Consider the following 23,785-nt stretch of genomic DNA (forward strand, 5'->3'; position numbering starts at 1 on the left):
ACATAAGTAATAGGCTTTCACTTTTAAGAGTAGTGAACCAGTATAGCTCAATATTAAGAAATTAACTAAATTAACATGCTTTTCCATAGTTGAATGACTGAATCCAACAGTTGCTGTTGATACTTTTTATTTCATTGTTTTCACCTTTATTTTAACTATTTAAATATTGTACATATATGTGTGTGTATTTAACTATTTTAAGTGTTGTTTATTTTTTAAAATTTGTAAAGCACTTTGAGCTGCAGTTCTTGTTTGAAGCAGGTCTAAACGGATATGACTCTACAGAACATGTAGCTCAGGAACTGTTAGAGAAAATACGCATTTCTGTCCATTGGGGGACGCTGTCACCCAACTCTTCTGTCAGCCTGACTCCGTTCCAAGGTATTTGATAAACATGTGAAACAAAGATCTATTAACCATTTTAACATCCTCTCCTGCCTCCAGGCAAACACAAACCTGCTCCTCGTAGTTCAGTGAGACGCTGAAATCCGTTCAAACTGCTGTATAAGGGCGCGTTTGTCGCCTGAGAGTCCGTCATCACCATCCCTCATGACAAATGCAGAGGAATGATGCTGCTGGCACAGCGCCCACTGCAGTCTGCACACCGCACTCCTCAAATCACGCCTCACCGCCTTCCACTCTAATTGGTTCCACGCAGGCTTACAGTGGAGAGCTCACCTGCTTTAATTGGACTATCGCGACAAGTTGTCCAAGTGACGTCGATGCAACTTTCATTTGTCGTCGGAATTTTATCTAAGGAGTAATTGGGCACCGACGAGGACTGCAGCAGCCAAGAGACGCGCTGCTCACTAGGCCGACAAGACAAGTCTGCAGCGAGCACAGGCATCTCTCCGCCTGTGGATGGATGAAGGACGGAGGACATGGACCAGCGGTAACAGCCTGAGGTTAATAAACCAAATGATTCGCCTGCATCTGCTTCATATTTGAGCTCCTCGCTGATCAGGAGAGCAGGAACGTTGACTTTTTACGCGTGGGTACAAACTCTGGACTCGGCTGTTTTTGCTCTCCAGAAGGCAGTGCTGGACGCAGGAGCTGCTCCGTCTTATTCTTGGAAACGGCTGGCGCGCTGAGACCATCAGCACTGAAGCCCCTTTTTCTTTGCGCAAGTGGTCGGTGCGCCCCTGCGTTTGGAGCCATGGGTTGTACGGTGAGCGCCGAGGACAAGGCTGCCGCGGAGAGATCAAAGATGATCGACAAAAACCTCCGGGAGGACGGAGAGAAGGCGGCCAGAGAAGTGAAACTGCTGCTGTTAGGTAAGTTACAGCTCCTGGATGCTCCTCACGCTGTATGAAGAAACTAAAGGGAAGGTTTGATGCGTCAGAAAAGAAACATCTCCTCAGTTTTAAAGTAAAAGCCGACTGATATATCAGTTAACCAAAATTATCGGCCTGCCATTGACCCATCACTGCTATATCAATTCATATAAGTATCGGCATATGTTTCCCTATAAGTACCTATGAAAACTTTTTCTTTATTAACAGGACGAAATGCAGATTATGATGCATATAGACCGTATTTTATATTTATTTGTTGCTTTTTTGTAGTTCAGGTTTAATATATGCATATATATTTCTACATTTGTATATATATAACTATTTAGAATAGTTTCACTTCCTAATACTGGTATTGGTATCTTCCCCAAAAATCCAGTATTGGTCAGGACTAGGGTTTATAATGGTTAATCATTAATCGATTAATTTATGGTAGGAATTTAAATGATTAAAAATGTATTATCGATAATTAATCATTAGTGTAGGAAATTTACACTTAAAATGAGAAAAATTAGAAAAAATAAAATGAGGGAAAAATATTTGAAGAGCAGGCATTTTGTATCTTATTAATTATTAGCGATTTATCAATTAATCAATTATTGTGTTTAAAGGAAAATTCACAAAATTTGCAAGTCTAGTCAGACCCTTAATTTAAAGGAAAATTCAGTCAATGCACAGAACATAAGTATTAAAACGTGATCTGATCAATAACCAAGCTGCACAACACAATATGGTTGTGAAAATATGAATAAATGTTAAAAATTTGCAATATAGGTGCAAGTAGAACTAAAGTTTAGGCTCAAACCGACATCAAATCATATCATAAACGATCCCATAAGCCCTTCAAGCCATCTACAATTCCTGCAATTAGCCAAGGCAGGGCCCCTGTGCAAATAATCTTAGCTGTAGCATAGAAGGGAGGCCATTTCCAGTAGTCACACTGAAACGCAGCCTGTAACTGTGTCATTAATCAGCCAACACTTGTGTCCATATACTTAGAGATAAGTCAGATATCATCATGTCAACATGCTGCACAGCTTCTCAGAGCTTCAAGCTGGCGTTCTGCCCAGAAAGCTTAATTCAATATATCCAACCTGTGGACTAAACAGACTAAACATTAACAGGGTTACACTTCAACACCACCCTTCAATACACATCAGTCCGACTTTACTAAGAAATACAGCAAAACAATTTCTGTTTGTCTGCTGAGAACAGTGGGGGGAAAAACAGTTTTTATTGAATAGATTCTAAAGCTGGAAAAACAGACTGTCCCTTCCTTCTTCTCTTGAATGTGCACACACACACACACACACACGCACACAAACAAGTACACACACACACCCTCCCACTCACAACAACATTCTCACTTCCCCTCTTATCTGAATCAGCTCTGTCTGCTTTGCTCTTGATTTGTTTTTCTCGTTATTGTTTAAATTTGCACGAAACTCATCTGACATGTGACTCAGAATGCCATCTAAAACTGGAGGAGGATGTTTGCTGTGTGTGTGTTTGTGATGGGGGAGTGAGACGGGTGGGGTGGGGTGGGCGGCTGTGGGTGGACTAGGACAGGTGTCATCTTGCTGTGACAAGCTGAGGGGACAAGAACCAGTTAAGTGCAGAGGTTCTACAGGATGGCAGCTCGTTATTGAGTTTTGATAACCTGCGGATGTGAAGATACAGAAGTGTTTTGGCTGTACTCAGACTCACTCATCAATTATCACCCTTAGAGAAAATGTATTAATAATACAGTGTTTCGTCCTTAGTTGCAGCCTTCAACTAATCTGTTGAGAGAAGATCTTTACAAGAGCTTCAGGCAGTGTTTACTGTCTGAAGACAAAAGCTTGTTGGGTAGGCCTAACTGTAGTTGTCATGCCAGACATCCTCTCAATACAAATATTTTCTGTTGGTTGAACCTGTATCTTGATGGCTGATCTCGCCCTATTTTCACTCTGCTGAAAATCAGATAACGATTCGTTTCACTCCGTTTGATTTGGCATCCTCGATCTGCTCTTCTTTCTTCTGTGTATCTTTGAAACACTGTGTGCGATCTCAACACAGTGTAGTTGTTCCTACAGAGAGACTATAAGGTGACAGACGACTGACAATCACTGTGAGTGAACAGAGCAAACATAACAGCATCATTTGGAAAATATAGACAAAAGAAAAACGGAAACAGAGGCGTGAGGTTTGGAGGTAACAGCAACTGAAATGGACCTTTTTCGTGGAGGTCATTTTGACATGTCACAGTATGAAAAACACTCATTAATAAAATAGATGGTGACCTCACTGTCACACTATCAAAGTCAAAATGTCTGCAGGGAAAAGGTGCCGGCCATGACTTTGCACTAACCATCACTAAGACCGTGTAGCATTTTGTAGTCCAATAGAATAAATAAGTTTCTAAATAGATGCATATTAAGCATATGTGTATTTTATTTGAACTTACTTACAGGGTAGCTATCAAAGTTTAGGAAGTTTTTGAAGATTGAAAACTTTAATAGCTAAGCCCTAAGTAGCTAAGTTATAGAGGTTACCCATAAGAAGCTAACAAAGCTACTTGCTACCAAAAATTTAAAGGTATTAAGTAGGCTTGTTTGGTGGATCTAACACATTAAACATACTTGCCAATCTTGAGACCTCAAAAATACGGAGGATTTTGATATTAAAAAAAAAAAATTGAGAGTCTTTGTTTGCTGCATCCTGGTGACTTTTAAATAATGAAAATAACAAAATAATAAATATACTGCAACAGCATTTTTATATTAAATAATTTTAAGTTTACGTTTAATTCTCAGGAAAGAATACAGAACAACTCGTCCCTCTAAAGTGAACTTGCAAAAATATCTGGAATAAATTGATATTCCTGTTTTCTTTCATTAATATTTTTGCCCCTAAAAGAAAATGTATGCAGAAGATTTTACTAAATGCATGCCTGTTTCCTTTAAAACTTGGGGAAAACTTGAGCTGAGAAAAGAGCTAAGCTAACTCACCTTAGACCTGAGACGGCGAGCCAGGGAGAGAGATAACATCGTCGGCCCACTTTGATTCTGTACCAGCCTACATCCTCCTCTTCAAACCCCCCACAAAACAAATGCGGTGATATCTAATCAGTTTGGCTGGAGGTGAAGTTACTGCAGCCAGGAATCTAATGTAATATGTCAGAGTAGATAAAGACAAAGTTCAATCCATTCCCCACATGTGCTGTTGTGTTTGACGAGTTTGAGAGACTACAAAAACGATTCTACTGTCCAGACTCATGAAACACCAAGCATTGGTATTCTGAGGTCCTAATGCGCGTCGCTTCAACATGTAGAGAAATACAAAGCTTGTCAGGCCTGCGGCGCCTTGGTTACACTTGCTAATTCTATAAATGGACAGTTGTTGTCTAGAGGCAGGGCTTAGCGAAGGGTCAATTGTAATCCCAGGAGGAGAAAGGGAGATGACAATGAAAAATGGTAATCTCCCAGGAAAACTGGTAGGGTGGCAAGTCTCCTTTTAAAACTTGTAGCTTTGGTAGCTTCTTAGGTAAGATGAGATGAGTTTTAATACCTTTTAGCGTAACAAGCTTATTTGTTTCTACAACTTTAACGTACTGTATGGATTTGGGCTGGATCAAAGTGTATGTTATTGTTTCTCACCTGTAAGTAGAACCATATCACCCAGTATAGTCCGTTAACAAGAGAGATAACAACTGATAAACAAAATCGATGCCAAGATATGGTTGGGTGCAGCCTATTACGATCTTAAACCAAACACCTGAGGCTACATGTGACTCTGATGTCTTTCTCAGGTATGTGCCTGTATGTATTTCTGAGAGGTATCATCAGGAATGAAGGACAAAGACATGCAGTTTAGGTCAATTGACTTTAAACACCCTCCCCCAGTCTCACCACAAAATACAGTAGAGTATCTGTGGACACGTTTCTCTCTAGACTTGTTTTCATGTTCATGGTTCACTTCAATACCAAATCTAACAGGTTTCAATTATTCATGTGATCTGACATGTTGAATTAGGTCATTGGTATGATTAAATCTGTCTGGCACAGGGAGGCTGCTAGACTTTCTTTTAGGTGAACGTCAAGCATCTGGGCAGACCGGTCTGACAAATAAAAGAAAACAAGGAAGATTAACAAAGATTAAAAAGTCACATTGGTGTCTGTCAAACAGCTAAGGACACACACGGCTAGATGCTTTTGTAGACAAAAATAAATAATAATAAATAATTTACAAGGTGTCCAGAGGACTTCAGGCACAGATTTTGACTCAGTATGGGCGGTTATGTCCGGGACTGGTTTTTAGTTGCTTCCTGGAGTCTTATTGTCACTATGAAGTTGCCAGGCAACCAGCAGCAGCTTAAGGAAGTCACTGCTCCAGGCCAAGAAATAGTCCTGTATGTACCCCATGTAAAACCACAATTTGTCAGTTTTTCATTTGGGATTTGTTCACTATTAATTAGTGAGCTATAAAGGTGTGGGTAGGTGAATTTTGCTACCTTTGGAGAAAGCTGGAGATATTTCTTTTTTAAAGGCAGACTTTTTTTGGACACAGCAGTTCAGTAGGATATTACCAACACCACATAATCATGATATAGTTTTTCATGCCAGTATTTCCCCCCATCATGATATTGTTTCAGTGCCTTAGGACTTTAGGAAAGAGGATAACAAAATCACTAAAAGAAGATAATATGACACAATCCTCAGGCTAGTTCTAAATGGCCATTTACTGAAAGTAATGAGAACATGCAGGAGGTCGCTGCTCATTGACTTTTTCTTTGACTTTGAGCTTAGCAGATGATGCAGAGGAGACAGAATGGTTGTATTTGTCTCATTTGTGTATGAGAAGATACTGACTTGTCCTGGCAAAGAGAAGATGAGTCATTTGATGGGAGCCACTGAAGCATGAAAAGGCTCCATCAAAATTTTTAATGGGTTTACGGATTCAGTGTCATTTTCTTTACATCATGAGTTCTCAGGCAAACTATAAAGCCTGTTCCTCTTTTTTTCCTGCAGAACGAGTAAGCTCTGTCATTGCCGGTGATGTTGATCAGGACACAAAAAACAAAATCATCCACATTACTTATTAGGTGTCTTTAAGGACCGGGGATGAACAATCGGAAACAAATTTCATGGAGGAGCACAAAGCTGATGAACATTTTTTAAGCAGTTTCCAGACATAAGAGCTTCCACACAACCTCTAACTGGCTGAGTTGAAGTTTAAGCCACATTTTTAGCACAGGGCTTAGAAGAAACGTGACAGGTCCATAGGAAACTCCCCTCTCTTTACTCTTAGTGTTGTAAGAAAACACTGATTGCACCATGTTGCGCCATACTCCAGAGCTCTGTGTAACTAACGGAGTAGATGGCACGTCTTTATCAGAGCTGGAACCAGGAACAAAAACTCATGCTGTACAAATCCATGATGCAACATTTCAGGAAGTGAGGGTCATCAGTCCTTGACATCACGCATGTATACACATACACACTTAAATATTGATGAACCATAAGTATTTCCCAGTGGTTAATAATTTTATGTTATGATGTATGATGAGGCAACATCTGCACACTGCACTGATAGTTTTCAGTAAATCTTTTGTCTGATTCTTGATTTTTTGATCCAGCGCCAAGAAGTTTTTTGGATGTGCATACCCTTTGCCTTGTTTGTTAGTAATGTTTTTTAACCTTGGAAATGGCCTGTTCAGGGGTTGTGGTTTTGGTCACGCACAGGTTCTTTGACAAAAAAAAGCCTAATAAAGCATTACATTTTTGAGGTCTTCTTTGTGCTTGCTAAGTCAGCAGCATGGCTAATGTTAGCTGTGTTGGCTTCACCCCCTGCACTTTTGCCAGTGGTTTCTGAGGTAAAGGATATGTCAGAGTCTCTTGCTTGTGAAGTTACAAAAAGATCCATTGTGTCTCAAAAGAGTTTCTGTACATTTGATAATAATATGGCTAATTGTCCAATATGCTTCAGATATGGACAGGCACCGTACAGTGATTTAGTTGGTTAGTGAGCTCACATGACTGCATGAGGATTCATAGGTCTACACAGAAATTAATTTTTGGAAAAAATAAAAATAAGTAAGAACAATTTTGATTTCAATTACAAAACAATTATCAAACAACGGATTGGCAGCCCCCCCTTGCAGTATCTCTGAGATCCACCTAACTTAGCCAATCCCAAAATTCCCAGAATTTCCACAAATTTTGCCAAATTTGAGAATGCCAGGACCCTGTTTGAAATTTGAAAAACTTCTGTGACCCACCCAAACCTTTACTCAGAACTCTGATCAACACAGGAGACTAAACAGTGAAATAGTACAAGAAACCAAAAGGGCAGGTGCTTGAGCATCTGTGCACATTCCTGGATGTAACACCTGTTAAACTAGGTCAGACAAATGTAACAGTAACACAAAATTTAAATCCCATGGCTTCGATTTATTAGCGTTGATTACCTTTTTAAAATTAATCACACCAATTCTTTGAATATGATTTGTGAATAACCAATTTCTGTTATATTCGGCAAGTAAATCTTACATATTTGACCTTTAAATATTGTTTTTAGCCAGAAAAATGTGCTAATTATTTGTTCCAGCCTTGCTGTCCTTTCAGCCTTCATATAACTTGAATTACCCTGCGAGGGTAAACTGAGGGCAAAGACAACCCATGATGCACTCGCTGCTTGCTAAAGCTTCATAAGCTTCTCTCATCTGAACTGTGGTGGCCTGACAGTGAGAAAACTCTGTGTGGGGTTAATAAAATGGGATTTTGAAAAGTGATACAGACCACCCATCACCAGCAGAAAATTCACCCTTGAGCCTTTTCAGTTCTTCAAAGAAGTTGGAATTGAGTTTGGGATCAGTAACACCAAATTAAAGCACGTGGTGCCAGCTCACATACATGTACAGTAATAAGAAAGCATTGAGTTTCAAAGGAGGTGGAAAGCTGTTCTAACTTGTGTATTTACAGGCCCTGACTTCATAGGAGTGGTAACATTATTATGAATGCAAAGCAATGCAGCCAAAGGCGTACAGTCACTGGAGAAGTTTAAGCCGTCAGAGAGCTCGATGTAGAAATGTTGCAGTTAAGCAGGGTGTTGTTAGAAGCAATATGATTAAATTTAGCTAAAAATATGATTGGGTACAAATTTGCAATGACCAGGCTGATTATTATTATGGCTTACCATCATATATTATTGCTATTTTGCCACATGTAGCATCATATTAGCGATATCTAATTACTGTCATGTTGTTGAATGTAATCAGAGAGGAATTTGGATGTAAAAGTGTCTCAAAAGGGGCAATATATTGCCCCATCTGAGGGACATTTTCAATTTCTCTGTCACATTTTCACCCCAAAATGTTAAGTGAGGATATACTCTTACTTTTTTTGAAACTTAATTCCTTTGAACTCCTCTTAAATCAGCCTCCACTGCGGCTTATCTCTAATTCCCACTCCGGGCAGACGATGATAATAATAATAGTGCTTCACAGACATGACTCATTTCTCATGACAGAGGGAAGGGCTCAGGGTGAGACTGTTCGTCCAGAGATGACAACTTCACAACTACCCACAAACTGAAAGAATATACTTATGCTCTGTTAGTCATGTCTCTGCTGAATACCACTAAGTCTTCAATAAATGTGCTGAACTAGCAAGAAGTGAATCCTCACTCACTGCAGTCACACTTGGGATATTTAGATTTTGCACCTTTACAGATGCCACATGTTGGTGGGTTTTCTGTGTGAAAAAAATGAACAATGTCCAGTAAATCCCCTGATGAAGATTATTTTTTGGTAGCAGCAGAATTTAATAGTGGCCTCTAGTCAAAGAATATCAGAGGTGATTTAAGGATTTTTCATAATAAGGCGGCTTGGCTCTGGGTCACAGGGGACTAATGAGCAGAGGCACCGCACATCTTTCAGACTGTGTGTATGATTTTGGGGACTGTGAATTAGATAATGTGTGTCTATATGAAGGAGAATGTTCATGTGTTCTTGCTTAATATACTGGGAAGTGGGTTCTGAGTATTTCCTGAGACACTGTGGTGGTTTATGACATCCTGTAAGAGTCTTGATGCATTTTACAATTCACAGTTTTTAGCGTACATTTAAAGTCCATTCAGATCGATGTGTATTTTACATATAGGGCCACTGAAGTCTGTCCCTTGCTTTGGGTAAAAGCCAGTGGAATGTCAGTTTAAGGACTGACATACATCTTACTGCTGTCTCTCAAGTCCATGTTGTGTACTAATTCTAAACAGTATTTGCAGTTTTTCACTCCACAAAGTTGCACAGATGTATTCATTACATGCAAGTCAGTATCTTAATGTACATGTTTATGTGACGACACCTGTGAGCTAGTTCAGGCAGACGACTCGACTCGAATCACACGTGACATGCCTCACCCTTGATAGTACATACCAAACGCACCCTTCCAACCCGGTGGTCTATTTAAACTGCTAAACTTCCCATTTCTCCCTCTGCCTGCAAAGCACTGCTGCCCTGCACTAGTGTCGCTGCCTGCTCTTTTAACCCCAACACAACCCCAGCATCCACCTGTAGGCTCTGATGGGGGGTTAATGAATTTGTTTGTCACTCCCCTTATATCTCTATGTAAGTTACCTGCGGGGAGCGATGAAATGGGAGCTCAGGTACCAGACTTGTGACATCAATCTGCATTCCAATCAAAATTCCACAATACACACGTTTACCATGTGTCCTTTTCTATTTATAAACACTACACAATTGCAATTTGCAGTGAGAGATGTGAATAGTGTACAGATTGCTTAAGCTTTGCATATGCATCTAATATCATATACACATGCTCGACATACCTGACGTATGATGCATCTAGAGTGAGGAAAGTTACTAGCCACCTTACTCATGGTGTAGCAATAAACCAACACTAAAATGATAATGATGTTCTGAACAAACACAGTACAAAAACTTTACAAATACATGAGAAGCACATTACAAACAGTAATATTTGTATTTTGGAATAAACTCTCAGCTGTGTATGTCACATGTCAGAATCCTACAGTGCCCCCAATGGTTGAATGATGTCATTACACAAGGTATATTATACAAACTACACAAGATTTCCAGACAGAAGTATAGTTTCAGTCTCATGTAATCTACTACTACTACTACTACTAATAATAATAATAATAATAATAATAATAATAATACAATAAATAACATCAAGAAAAAAAGAGCACTGTTATTGGTGTAGTATCAGTATTGGCAAATATCAGATTGGAACTGAAAAAAAGTGGATCGGTACATCTATAGTTAGAACACTGGGATGGACCTGTTGCTTTCGCTTTGTGCATATTTGTCTTCCTCTCTTCAATTTTCCTGCACCACAGTGAGGAGGTGAATCTCACAATCTGAAAACCTTCAGACTACAGTTAAGCTGTATGGCAGGTACAACACATCTTGGCAGGTATGTGTGTAGGCTCCAAGCTACGCTGGTACTTATTAACACACAGCTTTAAATCCCCCTTATGAAACTGAAGCTCGCTATATTTGACTGTCTTTGATAGATGATAGCGAACCTTGTCAGCCATGCAGCGGTGCTCAGTACAGCGCAGTACATAAAACCAAAACAGTGACCGTAAAAAGAAGCTGTAAACTCAGAAGAGATGCAGAGACTGGTGATAATTATTGGTTGGTTTGTCACTACCATGTCCCCTTTCACATCAGTCATTTGATGATTTGACATTAAGTGTTGATATTAGAAATATTGATACAAATGGACATGTTGGAAGAAAAGATGTGATAAAGACAGAGTAAAGAGCGTAATGGAAAAGGTTACAATGCTTAAATCATTATATTGGTTTATCAGACAGGGACAGAGCACCAAAGAAACTGCCAACATTTTGATTGGAAAATTGTAGTGCAGTTTTCAATGGCATAATAAAACAAAATGTAGTCATGTCCTCCTGATTTAATATTACAATTTTTTACTACTTGAGCATTGTGCCTTGCTTATTTCAAATATATTGGGCATTTTTATACACGCAGATAATGATAAGGCCTCTTTTCTTTAAATCATGTTGAAATGTTGCTTTGGAAGTTTCTGCAGAGGTGCCTGCTTAAACTTCTCCATAGTTGAATAGTGTGTAAGGAAGACTGAAGTAAGATAAAGCCCCCATGCCAGTATGTGATTTTGACGTAATTTAGAATATGTTTTACTTTTTCTGTTGCTATCATGGGGAAAAAAATGTATCTGTTGACTTTATAATACTCGCAGTTGTGATCCATCAGCGTTCTGCAGTCTTTGAAGTTATAATGGAAGTTTTAGATTAGAGCCATTTTCAATTAACTGCCATATTTATCACAGCTCACAAATATATGCAAAATGCAAGTCTGTTCCAAAGTCTATTCCCAATCCTCATCTTGTGTGCGGTGCAGATGACACACCTGATCCTTCCCCATCTTTCATTTTCCAATCACACTTCTATTGTCAGCCCCATTTATAATTTAGGACGCTTCTTTTATCTCCTTCTCTCCTCGTCTTTTCATATTCCACTCAGACTCTCTCAGGCGGTGGGTGAAGAGTGCAGGAGTGCCTCAGCAAGCGGCGAAGTCTTGTTAGGTCCAAGATTCATCAAGATGTTACCTGTGTCAACATCAATCCACTCGCATTAGTTACACTTGACATCAAAGCCAGATGGCGTAGGAGGTGCTGCATGTAACTTGGTAATGTAACCTTGACCTCTTGGATGGAGGGTTGAGAATGATGGAGATAGGAAGGATTAGAGATGGAGAAAATAATGTAGACGGCGGTACAGAGAATAAGATATTTCTAAATCTATATAATTACCTGGAAAAAAAATTAGGTCAAATTAAATGGAAAATTTAAGATTCTCTTTCATAATTTAGACTCATAAAAGATATTTCATCAGCTCAGCAGTATCAAATAGTTTGGAGGTTATAAATGACACAGACATGACGTGTAAAAACATCCAACAGAAAATGAGGCTGAGAGCTGAAAAGGAAACCATCATGAAATTATGATTGTTAAAGGACCAGTGTGTAAGATTTATAGAATACATTATTTCTAAATATCTATTCTCAGCTATTCTCAGACTCACTGGTGGGCCATAAGTTTTCCTACACACTTGGAAGGGGATGTTCAGGCAAAGGTTGGTAATCTGCAAGGTCATGGCTAGAGGCCACTAAATCCTACCTACTGGTCTTTTATATCAATGCTTTAACCTGACTGCATTCACGATGAATAGAATAGACATCAGCCATTTTGGCATGAAATAGCAGGGTAAACACAGGTGTTGTCAGTGATAATAATTCAGGTCGGTCAGGGTGCTGCTGTTGTGCATGTTGGCTCACTGGAAAGGCTCTGCTACACTAGATGGAGTGGGATCTTATTTAGTATCACTGGTAACACCTGTTTTAACCTACTATTTCATATCAATGTGGCTGCTGTGAAAAAAAAGTCTTTTAGATGAAGCCTAAAGCAACACAACTAATGTTTACTTTTTTCATTGATTAATCTGTTATTTTTGTAACTAATCTGGTAATGGTGTAGACTATAAACTTTCGAAAATAATGAAAGAAGCACATTGCAGAGTCCCAGCGTCTAAGGTGAAAGATGATGTCTTCAATTTGTCTGTTGCTTAGGCAACAGTCCAAAATCTCAAGAGTTTCAATTTACAATGACATTTGAAAAGCTGAACAGTGTTTGTCTTTTTTTATATGATAAATGATTGAATCATGTGTTGAAGTTGTTTCCGTCAATCATCAGTTCAAGCCATTAGTTAACAAGTCATTGCATGTTTCTGATTTAAATTTAATTATTTCTGTGTATATTTTTTTGAGGCATCAGAAAATGGTTTGAGTTCCAGGGCTGATAAATACAGTTATAACATAGCTAACAGTGTGCTACATTGCCACATTGCAGAGAAAGACAAAACTGTTGTAATGAGCCTTTAAAATCTAAATTTTACAAGCACATGCACAAAGCGAGGTGCGTGTTAACAACAAACGGCAAAGGTGGCAATGATTTTGAATGTGTCAGAACATTTTGTTTATTTATTTCAACACAGCACAGTTTCCCTTCACAGTTTCCCTACTGCAACTGGCAAAACTGATCTGGGCCCTGTTTCCCAGAGCCTCCTTAGTGCTACGTGTATCATAAGCTGCACCTTAAGGTCTCCCTTAAGCTTATGGGCTGTTTTCCAGAGTCTCCTTAGCTGAGGTATACAAGGTTTACCTTTAGAAGGGTTTGTTCATCCTGTCACAATTTTAGCTTTATTAAGCCAAAATTATGCTTTTCAAATGGACAGTTGCAGTATAGTTCACATCTAGGCTACTTACACAAATGACATTTGTTCAAAATTAACTTCATGAAAATTAATTATAACAACAACATTTCTGTGCATAACACATCATGAGAATGTTGTCATTTGACTTGGATGTTGTTACTATGATAGTGGCCTAAAAATATAAAAACTAGTCATAACACTAATCCAGTTTTTGAAAAATTGTTTAATTTTATTTATTTTTTTATGTAATGGAGCTAAATGAGGATGTGGCTTTTCTGACTGTCTGGTCATGCTATAGTAGCTTGAACTGACCCCGAGTGCTGAACACTGCCAGCAGAGGAGCACAGTGCAGACATAGAGCACATAGGCACGTGTACGTGTGTCCATGCACACACACACACACACACACACACACACACACACACACACACACACACAAACACACACACATGCACACAGAGCAATTAAACGTGGATATGCTGCTACAGGTGCCTATTGTGTGATGACGACAAATTTGTATTAGACCTTTTGTTTGTATGAGAAAAAAATCATTCACTCATTTATCTATATCATTTATCTGGACCTTTCAGGAAGTCTCAGACTCTGTTTAATATTTTATATGCTATAGGTTACATATTTATTGGAACTATCACATGGTCTCATCTGGACTCTTAAATAGATGAAGAAGATGATCTGTAGTAGTCACAGTTTTCTTTGCTGTAATATTAGAAAGAGGTAAAATGATTATGACAACATTTGTTGTGTTAAAACTTCATTTATGAGCCTTTACAAGTGATCAATTGATGTGCGCACTGTGGCGAAAGATAGCTAAGGTACATTGAAACTGGGAAACGCGGCCCAGATTGTTTTGTGGACTCAATGATTGCAAGTGTAGACTATGACTTCTGTTTTACAAGAGGAAAAGGCCTTGTTACAACCGTCCCCTGATTGTCCCAGCCCTAACAGGCAGGTGCAGCACCCGAATGGACACCCTGATTGGCTAAGACTCTTCTCATAGACAAATGTCAAGTGTTTGGGAGGCGGCCCTGATATTTTTTTAAGAGTGCACTTTATAAAGAGGCTTATTCGCACTATAAATAAGACCATCTGTAGGTCCTGACTGTAAAGAACATGATGGAGCTTTTCCAGATTTGTTTTCCTTTTGTAGGCCACATGAAACGTCAGTATGGTTAGATTTGATTTACGAACCTCTCCACAAATATTCATGGATTCAGTATTACCTGATTTTGTGCAGTAGTACAATCAAAACCTCCTGAGGCGGTGAACAAAAATGATGTCTCTCTGTCCTCTCACTTGTCCTTTGGTTGTCTGTGCATGTGGTCCTACCAGCCAGTTCGGTCCAGAGGGACACAAGTGACAGGGCGGGTATATTACAGTCATCCATCAGACAGTCACACCCTCTAAATGTGCCAGATGATAGAATATGTCAAAATCTCATATTCTGCTGATATAGTAGACTCAAATGAAATGCTGTATGTCGTACACCGTATGTGCACATGAAAGCACCATATTCAAAAGCGATTAGCACACCAGTGGAACTCGTTGTGTTAATGAGGGGAAATTTCCTTTTAGTGCACCAGTGAGTCAGCAGCACCAGGACCCTAAAACCTAGATTTACTGAAATGTGATGCTGCCATTAGGGATGAAACGATCACTGGTTTCACAATAAACTGCGGTAAAACTCCAGATGGTTAGTATTACTGCTTCAAATTTGAATTATCTCTAAAACTGTCCTGATTTTTGTGATTTCTTTCTTTGATAAACTCAGGTTAAATAAGTTATCAAGTGTCTGTCAGACAGTGGCGCAGCAGCAACGTGGGCATGTTTGGGTCAGTTAAAGCATTGCAAAGGACATGATGGCATTTCAGTGAAAGTTTTCAATAGCCTATATAACGCTGAAATGATTTTAGTGTGTTTTTTGAACATTTTCAGCAGATTTCAACAATTTGATACCACCAAATTTTCATACCATCTCAATCTTTGTTCAGCGGTGAGGACGAGGGAACAATCTGAGCGTTGACACTTCGTCACAGAACTGTTTGGTGAGGTATTTGTCTGATTTCAGACTGCCAGAAATTTGGCAGCCCCATCGCTGGAGGAGCCTGTCCTCTCTCTGGCTGTCTTTCCTGTTAACATTTTTGGAGGAGCAATTAGCTGACATCACCTCCATCACCAGCTGCTGAAGGGTTTGAAAATCCACCCAGTGGAGTGCATCAGCACAGTGGTTCTGCTGTCTGAAATGTCTGCTCAGCAGCAGAAATGTACATTCGGTAAATTGAATAGCAGTTAGTATCAGTGGCCTTGATGCAGAGCACATCAGGTTGAAGCTCCTTATTTCAATATTAAAGTTACTCATCGATTGGACTCCTAGTTGATTCCTGGCATTGCTATCAACCCCCATCTGCACAGTCATTTAGAAATTCATAAAATATACAGTGGTTTGACTGCTTGCATTTCATAGCACTGACCAAAGGATACAACATGCATTTGTTGTACTGCAAGTCATAAGTAGGTTTGCTGGTTATAATGAAGTTACAGCCCATTGTAATATCTAGTTAATTCACACGACCTCACACTTTTAAACCCATCCTAAACCTTCAAAGTGTGTAAGGAAAAGCCTCAAAAACTCTTAAGTGGGTAAAATCTGACCGATGACCAATCAATATCAATATGGCTGCCATGAAAAAGGTCTATGATAGAGTTATATACAAGCAAAAAGGTGAAGTAGCTCATAAGTCTCAACAATGGCAATGAGACACAAGCCAGTATAGGCTGGGATTTGTACCTACTTAACACAGGAATTGCATTGCCATGAGGAGCACGGTGTTTATGTTTTTCAGATTAAAGGCATCTGGTAACATCACTAAATTAAAGCTGTAGAAGCTTAACTTTACCATGTAAACCCTGTGGGAACTGGGTTTCCTGAAGGTTTTTTATGAGTGTATCTATACTGGAAAGTCCTCAGACAGGGAAAGGGTCATTATGGGTGTAGTAGTAAGTATATTGGTTTTTGCTGAATGAAGTTAAAATACTTCATAACAGCTCAGTGATTCCTGCTCATAGAGATGAGCCAGTCTCGTCTTTGTACCTCTCTGCTTGGTTGCCATGGTTATTTTCGTACTGAATGATACCCTTAATACATGTTTTATCCTCTTCATTCTGCACAGACAGCAGGCATCAAAATGTGTTCAGTGATCATTTTTAGGATCACATTTGAATGTAAAACAAGTCGATAGTCACTGCTATAGAAGGATGCTGATGTTTTGTCAAGCAAAGGTCGACTTTGGTCAAAACATCTTAAAATTAAGGTTTCAGTAGAAGCCTTATTCTTTCTGAATTGCCAGCTGTGAAAAATAAATAAAACAACAGCAGACAGTCTCATAAAAAACAGTTTTTCATGTCATTAAAAGCTGAATCATACCGCTGAGAGAACAATAATCCTACAGCTCTAATACTGATTAGTTGATGAATATGTTTCTTTTTCTTTTAAGTTCATGAGTATAAAAATCAGTGAACACCAACTAATTCTGATCTGAATATTTCTTGCCACCACATGGTATCATTAGTTTATTTTGAGTCAATCTCAGATTTGTTCTTTTCAGATATTTTAGACATTGTTTTAACTTTTTTCTCAATTATTAATTCCATCACCAAAAGTCATACAACACCTGAGTGAGTGTCCTCATAATTTAAAGCTGACTAGTCTCCTTTAAAGCCTGAATTAGATTTCTTTATTTTAAATAACAATTAATTTTGTGAAAGTGTATTTTAATGTTCAATACTTAGTACAGGGATTGCATTTCTAAGAGACACAAATGATAATTTAGTGTCAAATGCTGGTGAATGGTTATTCCTTTACTGGTTTGGTTCACACTCACTCCTTTCATCAGTGTCGTGTTCGGTGGCAGCATACAAATATTTTCAGCAGAAAAGCTCTGATTTATGTGCTAAAACCGGAAAATGTGAAGATGCTGCTTGTTGCTTTTGGCATTAATGAGGCTGACGCCATTAAGACATGTCTGGAAATCTTCCTGTGACCAGATAAATGAGGAAATTAACCAAATTAATTGTCATGATGATGCTGTTTCCCAAAGACAGCGTGATCCCATTCCTCAGCCAATAAGCATAATGTTAAATTATAACACACACTGGAAAAGGGTGTAAAACAGTGTGAAGTAAATGAGAAACTTTTAAATGCACCAGCTTTCATGTTTGCTTTAATGTAATTTCTGTTTAGCAGAGAATGGTGGCAGAAAGAGTTACTTCAGCATGTCTGCCTGCTGGTAATGGCCAATTTCAATCTTATCAAAATATATTGCTAATGATAAAACGTACAGATTCTGCATCTTGGTATTGTTTTATCATATGTTTAAAAACATCAATACTGCCAGCATTTGTAGCTGAGAGCAAGATGGCCAGGATGCCAGTCTGTCTGTGTGGGTTTGAAACGCATTCTTACAGTGGGATGTTAAAACTATATTAGAACTGTCCTATCTCTCTGTCTCTCTCTCCAGATAGTATAAAAATAAAATGGTCGTGCACATTTTTTTTAATTGCTCTAGTTTGTTTAAAAGTTCTTGCGGGAGACCTAATTTGGTTGGATCTAGACTGAATTAATGTGCCATTAATTTGGCAGTAACTCATAACTAGTGCAGGAATCAAAAGATTTGAATGTCATTAACAAATCCTCATACTCTAGATTATGAACTGCATTTATCTTGAGATGGAAGTTTAAAAATAGATGTACGTATATATATATATATATATATGTATATATATATATATATATGTATATATATATATGTATATATATATATGTATATATATATATATATATATATATATATATATATATATATATATATATATATATATATATACATATATATATATATATATATATATATGTAGAGAGAGAGAGAGAGAGAGAGAGAGAGAGAGTCAGCTTGATACTTAATTATTTCTGCATGTATATGTATATGTCTGGAGGCGTTACAGCTGGAGCCCAGGGGAAAAGTATAAGAGTCTGTTGTGATATGCTTTTGTTTGTTTTAAAATTTCAAACCAGACCTATGGTGAGAAAAAAAATCAATAATCTAAGGTATCTTGATCAGTAACAAATCACTGTTTAATATCTGAAACTTATTCATTGATCATCATGAAATCAGATCATATTACAATAAAACAGATGGAGTCAACAACCCCAGATTCTCCAACACACAACCAGTTGTTTGAAGCTATAGCACTCTGTATGTGTGATATCACCACCTAGCTTTTGTTTCCTCTACATTTAAAGTATTTAACTAAGAGGAGTGAATAAAGTGTCTGGCTGTAGCTTCATATTTACGGCACAGATATGTGAATGATACCCATGTTCTCTTCAATCCTTCACTGCCCAGCTGAGGTGATTAGATGATTAATCCTTGGTTATCAGCTGTTGACTATTTTAGTAATTCATTTTTAATTGAATTGTGAAGAACAATGAAGAACAGGAATCAACAATAAGGCTTGCCCACTTAAATAAATAAATAAATAAATGAATAAATAAATAAAATGCCATGATGAGCAAGTAAATCTTGCAACTTAGTGGTAAAAAAGAATTGAACTCCAACTACTGATTATTCTCATACTCAATTAACTGGTTGATTATTAAACTAGAATTGACTTTCATTCCTTTTCATTTACAGTGAAGAGGAGTAAATACAATTTCTGGCTGTAGCTTCATACTCCAGAATTTTTTTTTTTAAATATTACTCAAACCAATTAATATAATAAAATGAGAAAGTGATTCATTTAGTAATGAAGATCATCTTTATTGCAGGTTAAAGTGAATCACTTGAGGCACTTTATGACGCATAGTTGAGAGGCCTATAACACAGACCGATATCTTTTACTGTCACTTTCTAATAAAGCCAAACTTGTCAAATGTAATCTTACAAAAAACCCAATAGCATTTCACTAAAACATTGACGTTTACGTACTAGGTGATTAATCCATTAATCAGAAAAAATGTCACTCGATTAACGACTACAGAGATTAGTGGAGATAATCATGTCAGTCTCACCCATAGTGACATCATCTTGTGTTGCCTGCATATTGTTCTGCATATACCATTTTTCCCTGCTTTTATTGGAAAGTCACATTGCATTTCACTGATTCATACCCATCAGCTCTGTGAGTATATTCATTTACAGCATGAAGAACTTACTAGATGTATTTGTGAGTATGAAAGTCGTCAATAAAGAGCCATCATAACTCAGTTCCAAGGCATCAACACAGATGATATGAAAATTCCACTGCGGTTCTTTCTGTTATCTTGTTTGACATGTAACATCTTATAAATTACTATTTCAAATAAAAATGACAAAAACAAACAATAAGATGAATCTGCTCTTCTCAGTCTCAATCTTCATCCCGTCACTGTTTATTTCAGCCGCCATCAAAAACACAACAGACTGACTCAGGTTAAACACAGAGCACATTTACTGAATGAGTCTGCTTTAAAACTGTTATGGTCTTCCTACTATTGGCCCACACAAACGTGTAAATGTGTTGATGTTCGCAATTTAGTTTTGGTGAAGCAACGTGGTGCCGTAACCATGGCAACTAATCCAGCGCATGCACACCCCTTGTTTCACCACCAGCACTGCTAGGTCCGACCTCCATATACCAACATTTACACATGTTTTCCAGCTGGAAGTGGCACAGTATCCCAGTTCTCTCTCATAACACCAGCTGTTGTAACACACAGCAAGCACCTCATGGCCACAGGGGGATTTCATGAGAAATTATGCAGTTTTTACACAGAAGTGCATATGTATGCATGTATGCAAAGGTGAGTTTATTGATTACAAACACAAGGGATACATGGTATCCTTGTTTTGCACCTTTCAAAGTGACATGGCCTTTAACTAATTATCGTAAAGCCCTTACCATATAGCCATTTTTTGCACTTCAAGATTTGTTTTTCCTTGGCAGACCAAAGCTATCGTGATTTTGCATTTCCATGTAATTTGATTTGGCAAAACAAACTCCTTACTCACCCTGACAATCTGGTGTGCCAACAAAATGCAGGGTGATTTTATGGGGTCCCTCCAGCACTGCAGCAAACTGCCCGACATTCCTGATGTCTCATCTGTTTTCTGACGTGTGTGTCGGTGCATCGAGTATAAGCTGACATGACGGTATCCAGAAACATAGGGAGGTGGGAGAGTAAGCAGTATGACTGCCAGGCAAACACCAGCTGTTACGGTTGGTTATGTGAGGAATCACTTTCCAGGCACAGTGGAGAGATGAGGAGAGGGTAGAAAGCCATGAATCTCAGTCTTCACCATAAACTCTGTATTTCATACATATTTTAGTTTCCTAGATTTATTAGTTATTTTTGTTCTTTATGTTTTAGCTACTAAATCCCCCCTCGCAGTGCCCAGGAACAAACCAGCGTGCACACTTATGTCAACCTGTGTCACAGCAGAAGCATGCATCCTCACATGCAGACTATACCTGCAGTACAATTGACACATCACACAAGCCGGACTGTTTCCAGAGATGGTTTGCTTAAAAGAAATAATACCTCTGTGGTTGCTTTGAATACAGTACATCTGTAGTATTTACTGCTGAGGCATCAATATCACATTAATACCTCTATCACTGAACAGATTTTGTCTTTCATTTTAGCTTCATATGATATTTGTCTCATTGTTTTAGACATTTGCTGGTATCTACTGTGTACTGAATACATTAAATTAAAATTTTCTGTGCAGCTGTATAGTATTGCATGAATAATATATCTGGTGCTGGAGAAATATATATTCTCCCCTTTTTTGTGATCTAAAGCCGCCACAAGGAACTTTCATATTGTGTTGTTTTTGATTTTGTGCTGAAAAGCGGTAGTACTTCCCACACCATAACCACAAAAATAAGACAGATCTTCTCCTGTTTCCTTTTAACTGGCCAACTAACTACTCACTGTAACTCTTTCATCTGATTTCAAGCAGAATCCAACCTGGTGGCAGACCTGATGAAACAGGCGATCTGGTCGCTTATGTAGGTCATATAGAGGAATCAGTATTAAAAAACAGACTGTTAGACTGTTTTTTAACCAGTTAAAAAAGCCTTCCAGTACATTTAAACACCTGTTTTGATATAGATAATTTTTTTGACCATGATATGCATAGGCATTTTACAGTTTGAAAAGCAAATGTCAGTGCCAAGCAAGTTGAAAAATGAAGCCAACATGCCAGAAACTGCAGTTTTTCAAATGGCTACTTGAGGCTGAGTTTTGGTCTGTATAGCTGATTTACCTGTTCATGACAGCTGCAGAGGAGGTGATTTTTTATATAACTCATCCATTTGAAATATATTAAAGCTTAACGTTATGCATAATTAGGCAGTGCCCATTAGGTGCCATCACAGCTGGCTCACTGCTAAGTAGCCTGCCTCAGCTCCACCCACGCTCCACGTCTTTGTCAAATGTTGGACCAGACACTGCCAGGCTGGTGATGGCCAGAGCCACCACACTGCGCACTTTAAAACAGATTTCAGGAACCTATGGATGACGTCACAAATGATTTGTCCATATTTTATACAGTCTAATATCAGTGCTCTCAGGTGGAGAAATTCTGTAATAGAGGCACCTTCTCTATAATTTCAATTATTTTCAGGGCAATACGCCAGATACTATGATAGATGATTTTTATCTGCTTTTCTGTGGTCTAAGTATTAATTATCTTCGTCAAATCCGGTTTAAGTTGCTTTCATGCCCCATTAAATATCTTGAATTTTCATCTGAAAACAACTGATGCTTAAATTATATCTCCCATTTTCTTGCTACAAACCCGACACTAACATCTGTCTTTTTGATTGCTCCTCCACAGTATATTTAACTGTGCAGTTTTTCAGTTTCAACTTGCATCCGTATGTCAAGTGTAGTTGGCGATCAATACACATTCACTTGATTAGTGTAATTAATAGGAGCACTGGCAGGACTGGGTACATATTGATTTTGTTCCCAGGTGATTGGTGTACGTGTGTTCTGCTTGACATGTGATATTTCTGACGTCCTGTCACACACAGCAAAGTGTGGAGTCAGCTGTTCTGCATGCCATAATCACCTAACACTCACAGTCAATACATTATTCTTGTTATTTAATAGTTAATTTACAAACAATTTGTGGATATAATACAGAAATTAAATCTTTTTCTTTTGATGCAGTGCTGTCATCCATGACCTGTGTCTTCTAGTAACAGGGTTTCCTTAAAAGTCTTCAGAAGTCTTAAATTTTAATCAAAAAGACTTCAAAAATGATAGAAGAATATCTGACTTGTGTAATTTGAATTTGTCAGTATCCTGCAGAAATGTATGCACTTACCTTGATACCAAATTAATGCCCACAATTAATTCATTAAATTCATTATTCCAGTTAGTCCAGTCTCAAACTCATGTTTCAAAGGATCCAATTACCCCTTTTCTGTTTAATTTAATTACTTTTTATTGTAAGGCAAATGATTTATTGGCATTTTGACCTGAACTGCGAGTGAGTCAATTTGTGAACAAGCTTCTCTTAAAGAGCACAACATTTTGCTGCCTACCAGTGTGTCTGAGCCAAGGATTTAGATAATGACTAGATCAGTGTCAGAGAGCTTTCCAAGTAGATATTCCTCCAACTATTTCCATGTCATATTATCTTGATAACTCACTCCTGTTTTTCTCCAGCCTGTGCAGGGGTTTATGGGCTTATCACTGGGAACTGACTGTGTTTAAGGTCTTTGAAAGTATCCTCATGATGATAAGACATTTCAAAACTTCTCCATACCAAACCTTGTTTTTGTAAATGCAAATTTATTTAGTCTTCAGTTGTGACAACAGTCAGTCTGTGGAAATGAGTGGGACTGGCTTTTAAGACTCAATACAGACCAATAACAGTCAAATACCAAAAGTTGGCAGCTATTGTTTACTCATTCTTTGATCAGATCTCTCCTGACATTATGATTTTGTCAATTTTATTTGACAACATTAACATTTGAGAAGTTCGACTTGTCTTTTAAATTATGTAAAGGATCTTGTGGAAAAAATGCATTCTTCAAAGCATGTACAAAAAATGTACTGGGACTGAAACTCATAGTTATATTGGCAATTACATAAGTACATTTCAAATAAGGCCTGTCAGGGACCAAGCAGTGAGGCAAAG

General features: G+C 38.1%; 1 protein-coding gene across 1 annotated transcript in view; it reads left to right on the forward strand.

Annotated features, from left to right (window-relative positions):
- Window positions 1–756: 756 nt before the first annotated feature.
- LOC146331806 (guanine nucleotide-binding protein G(i) subunit alpha-2) overlaps window positions 757–23,785 on the forward strand; it is a 58,730-nt gene continuing 35,701 nt past the window's right edge. Inside the window, exon 1 of the mRNA XM_084735717.1 lies at window positions 757–1,274. Coding sequence (XP_084591843.1) covers window positions 1,157–1,274 — 118 coding nt within the window. The 5' untranslated portion in view covers window positions 757–1,156. The remainder of the gene's footprint in view (window positions 1,275–23,785) is intronic.

This window comes from Lutjanus erythropterus, chromosome 2, assembly GCF_056507025.1.
Source record: "Lutjanus erythropterus isolate fLutEry1 chromosome 2, fLutEry1.hap2, whole genome shotgun sequence".
NCBI classification, from domain to species: Eukaryota; Metazoa; Chordata; class Actinopteri; order Lutjaniformes; family Lutjanidae; genus Lutjanus; species Lutjanus erythropterus.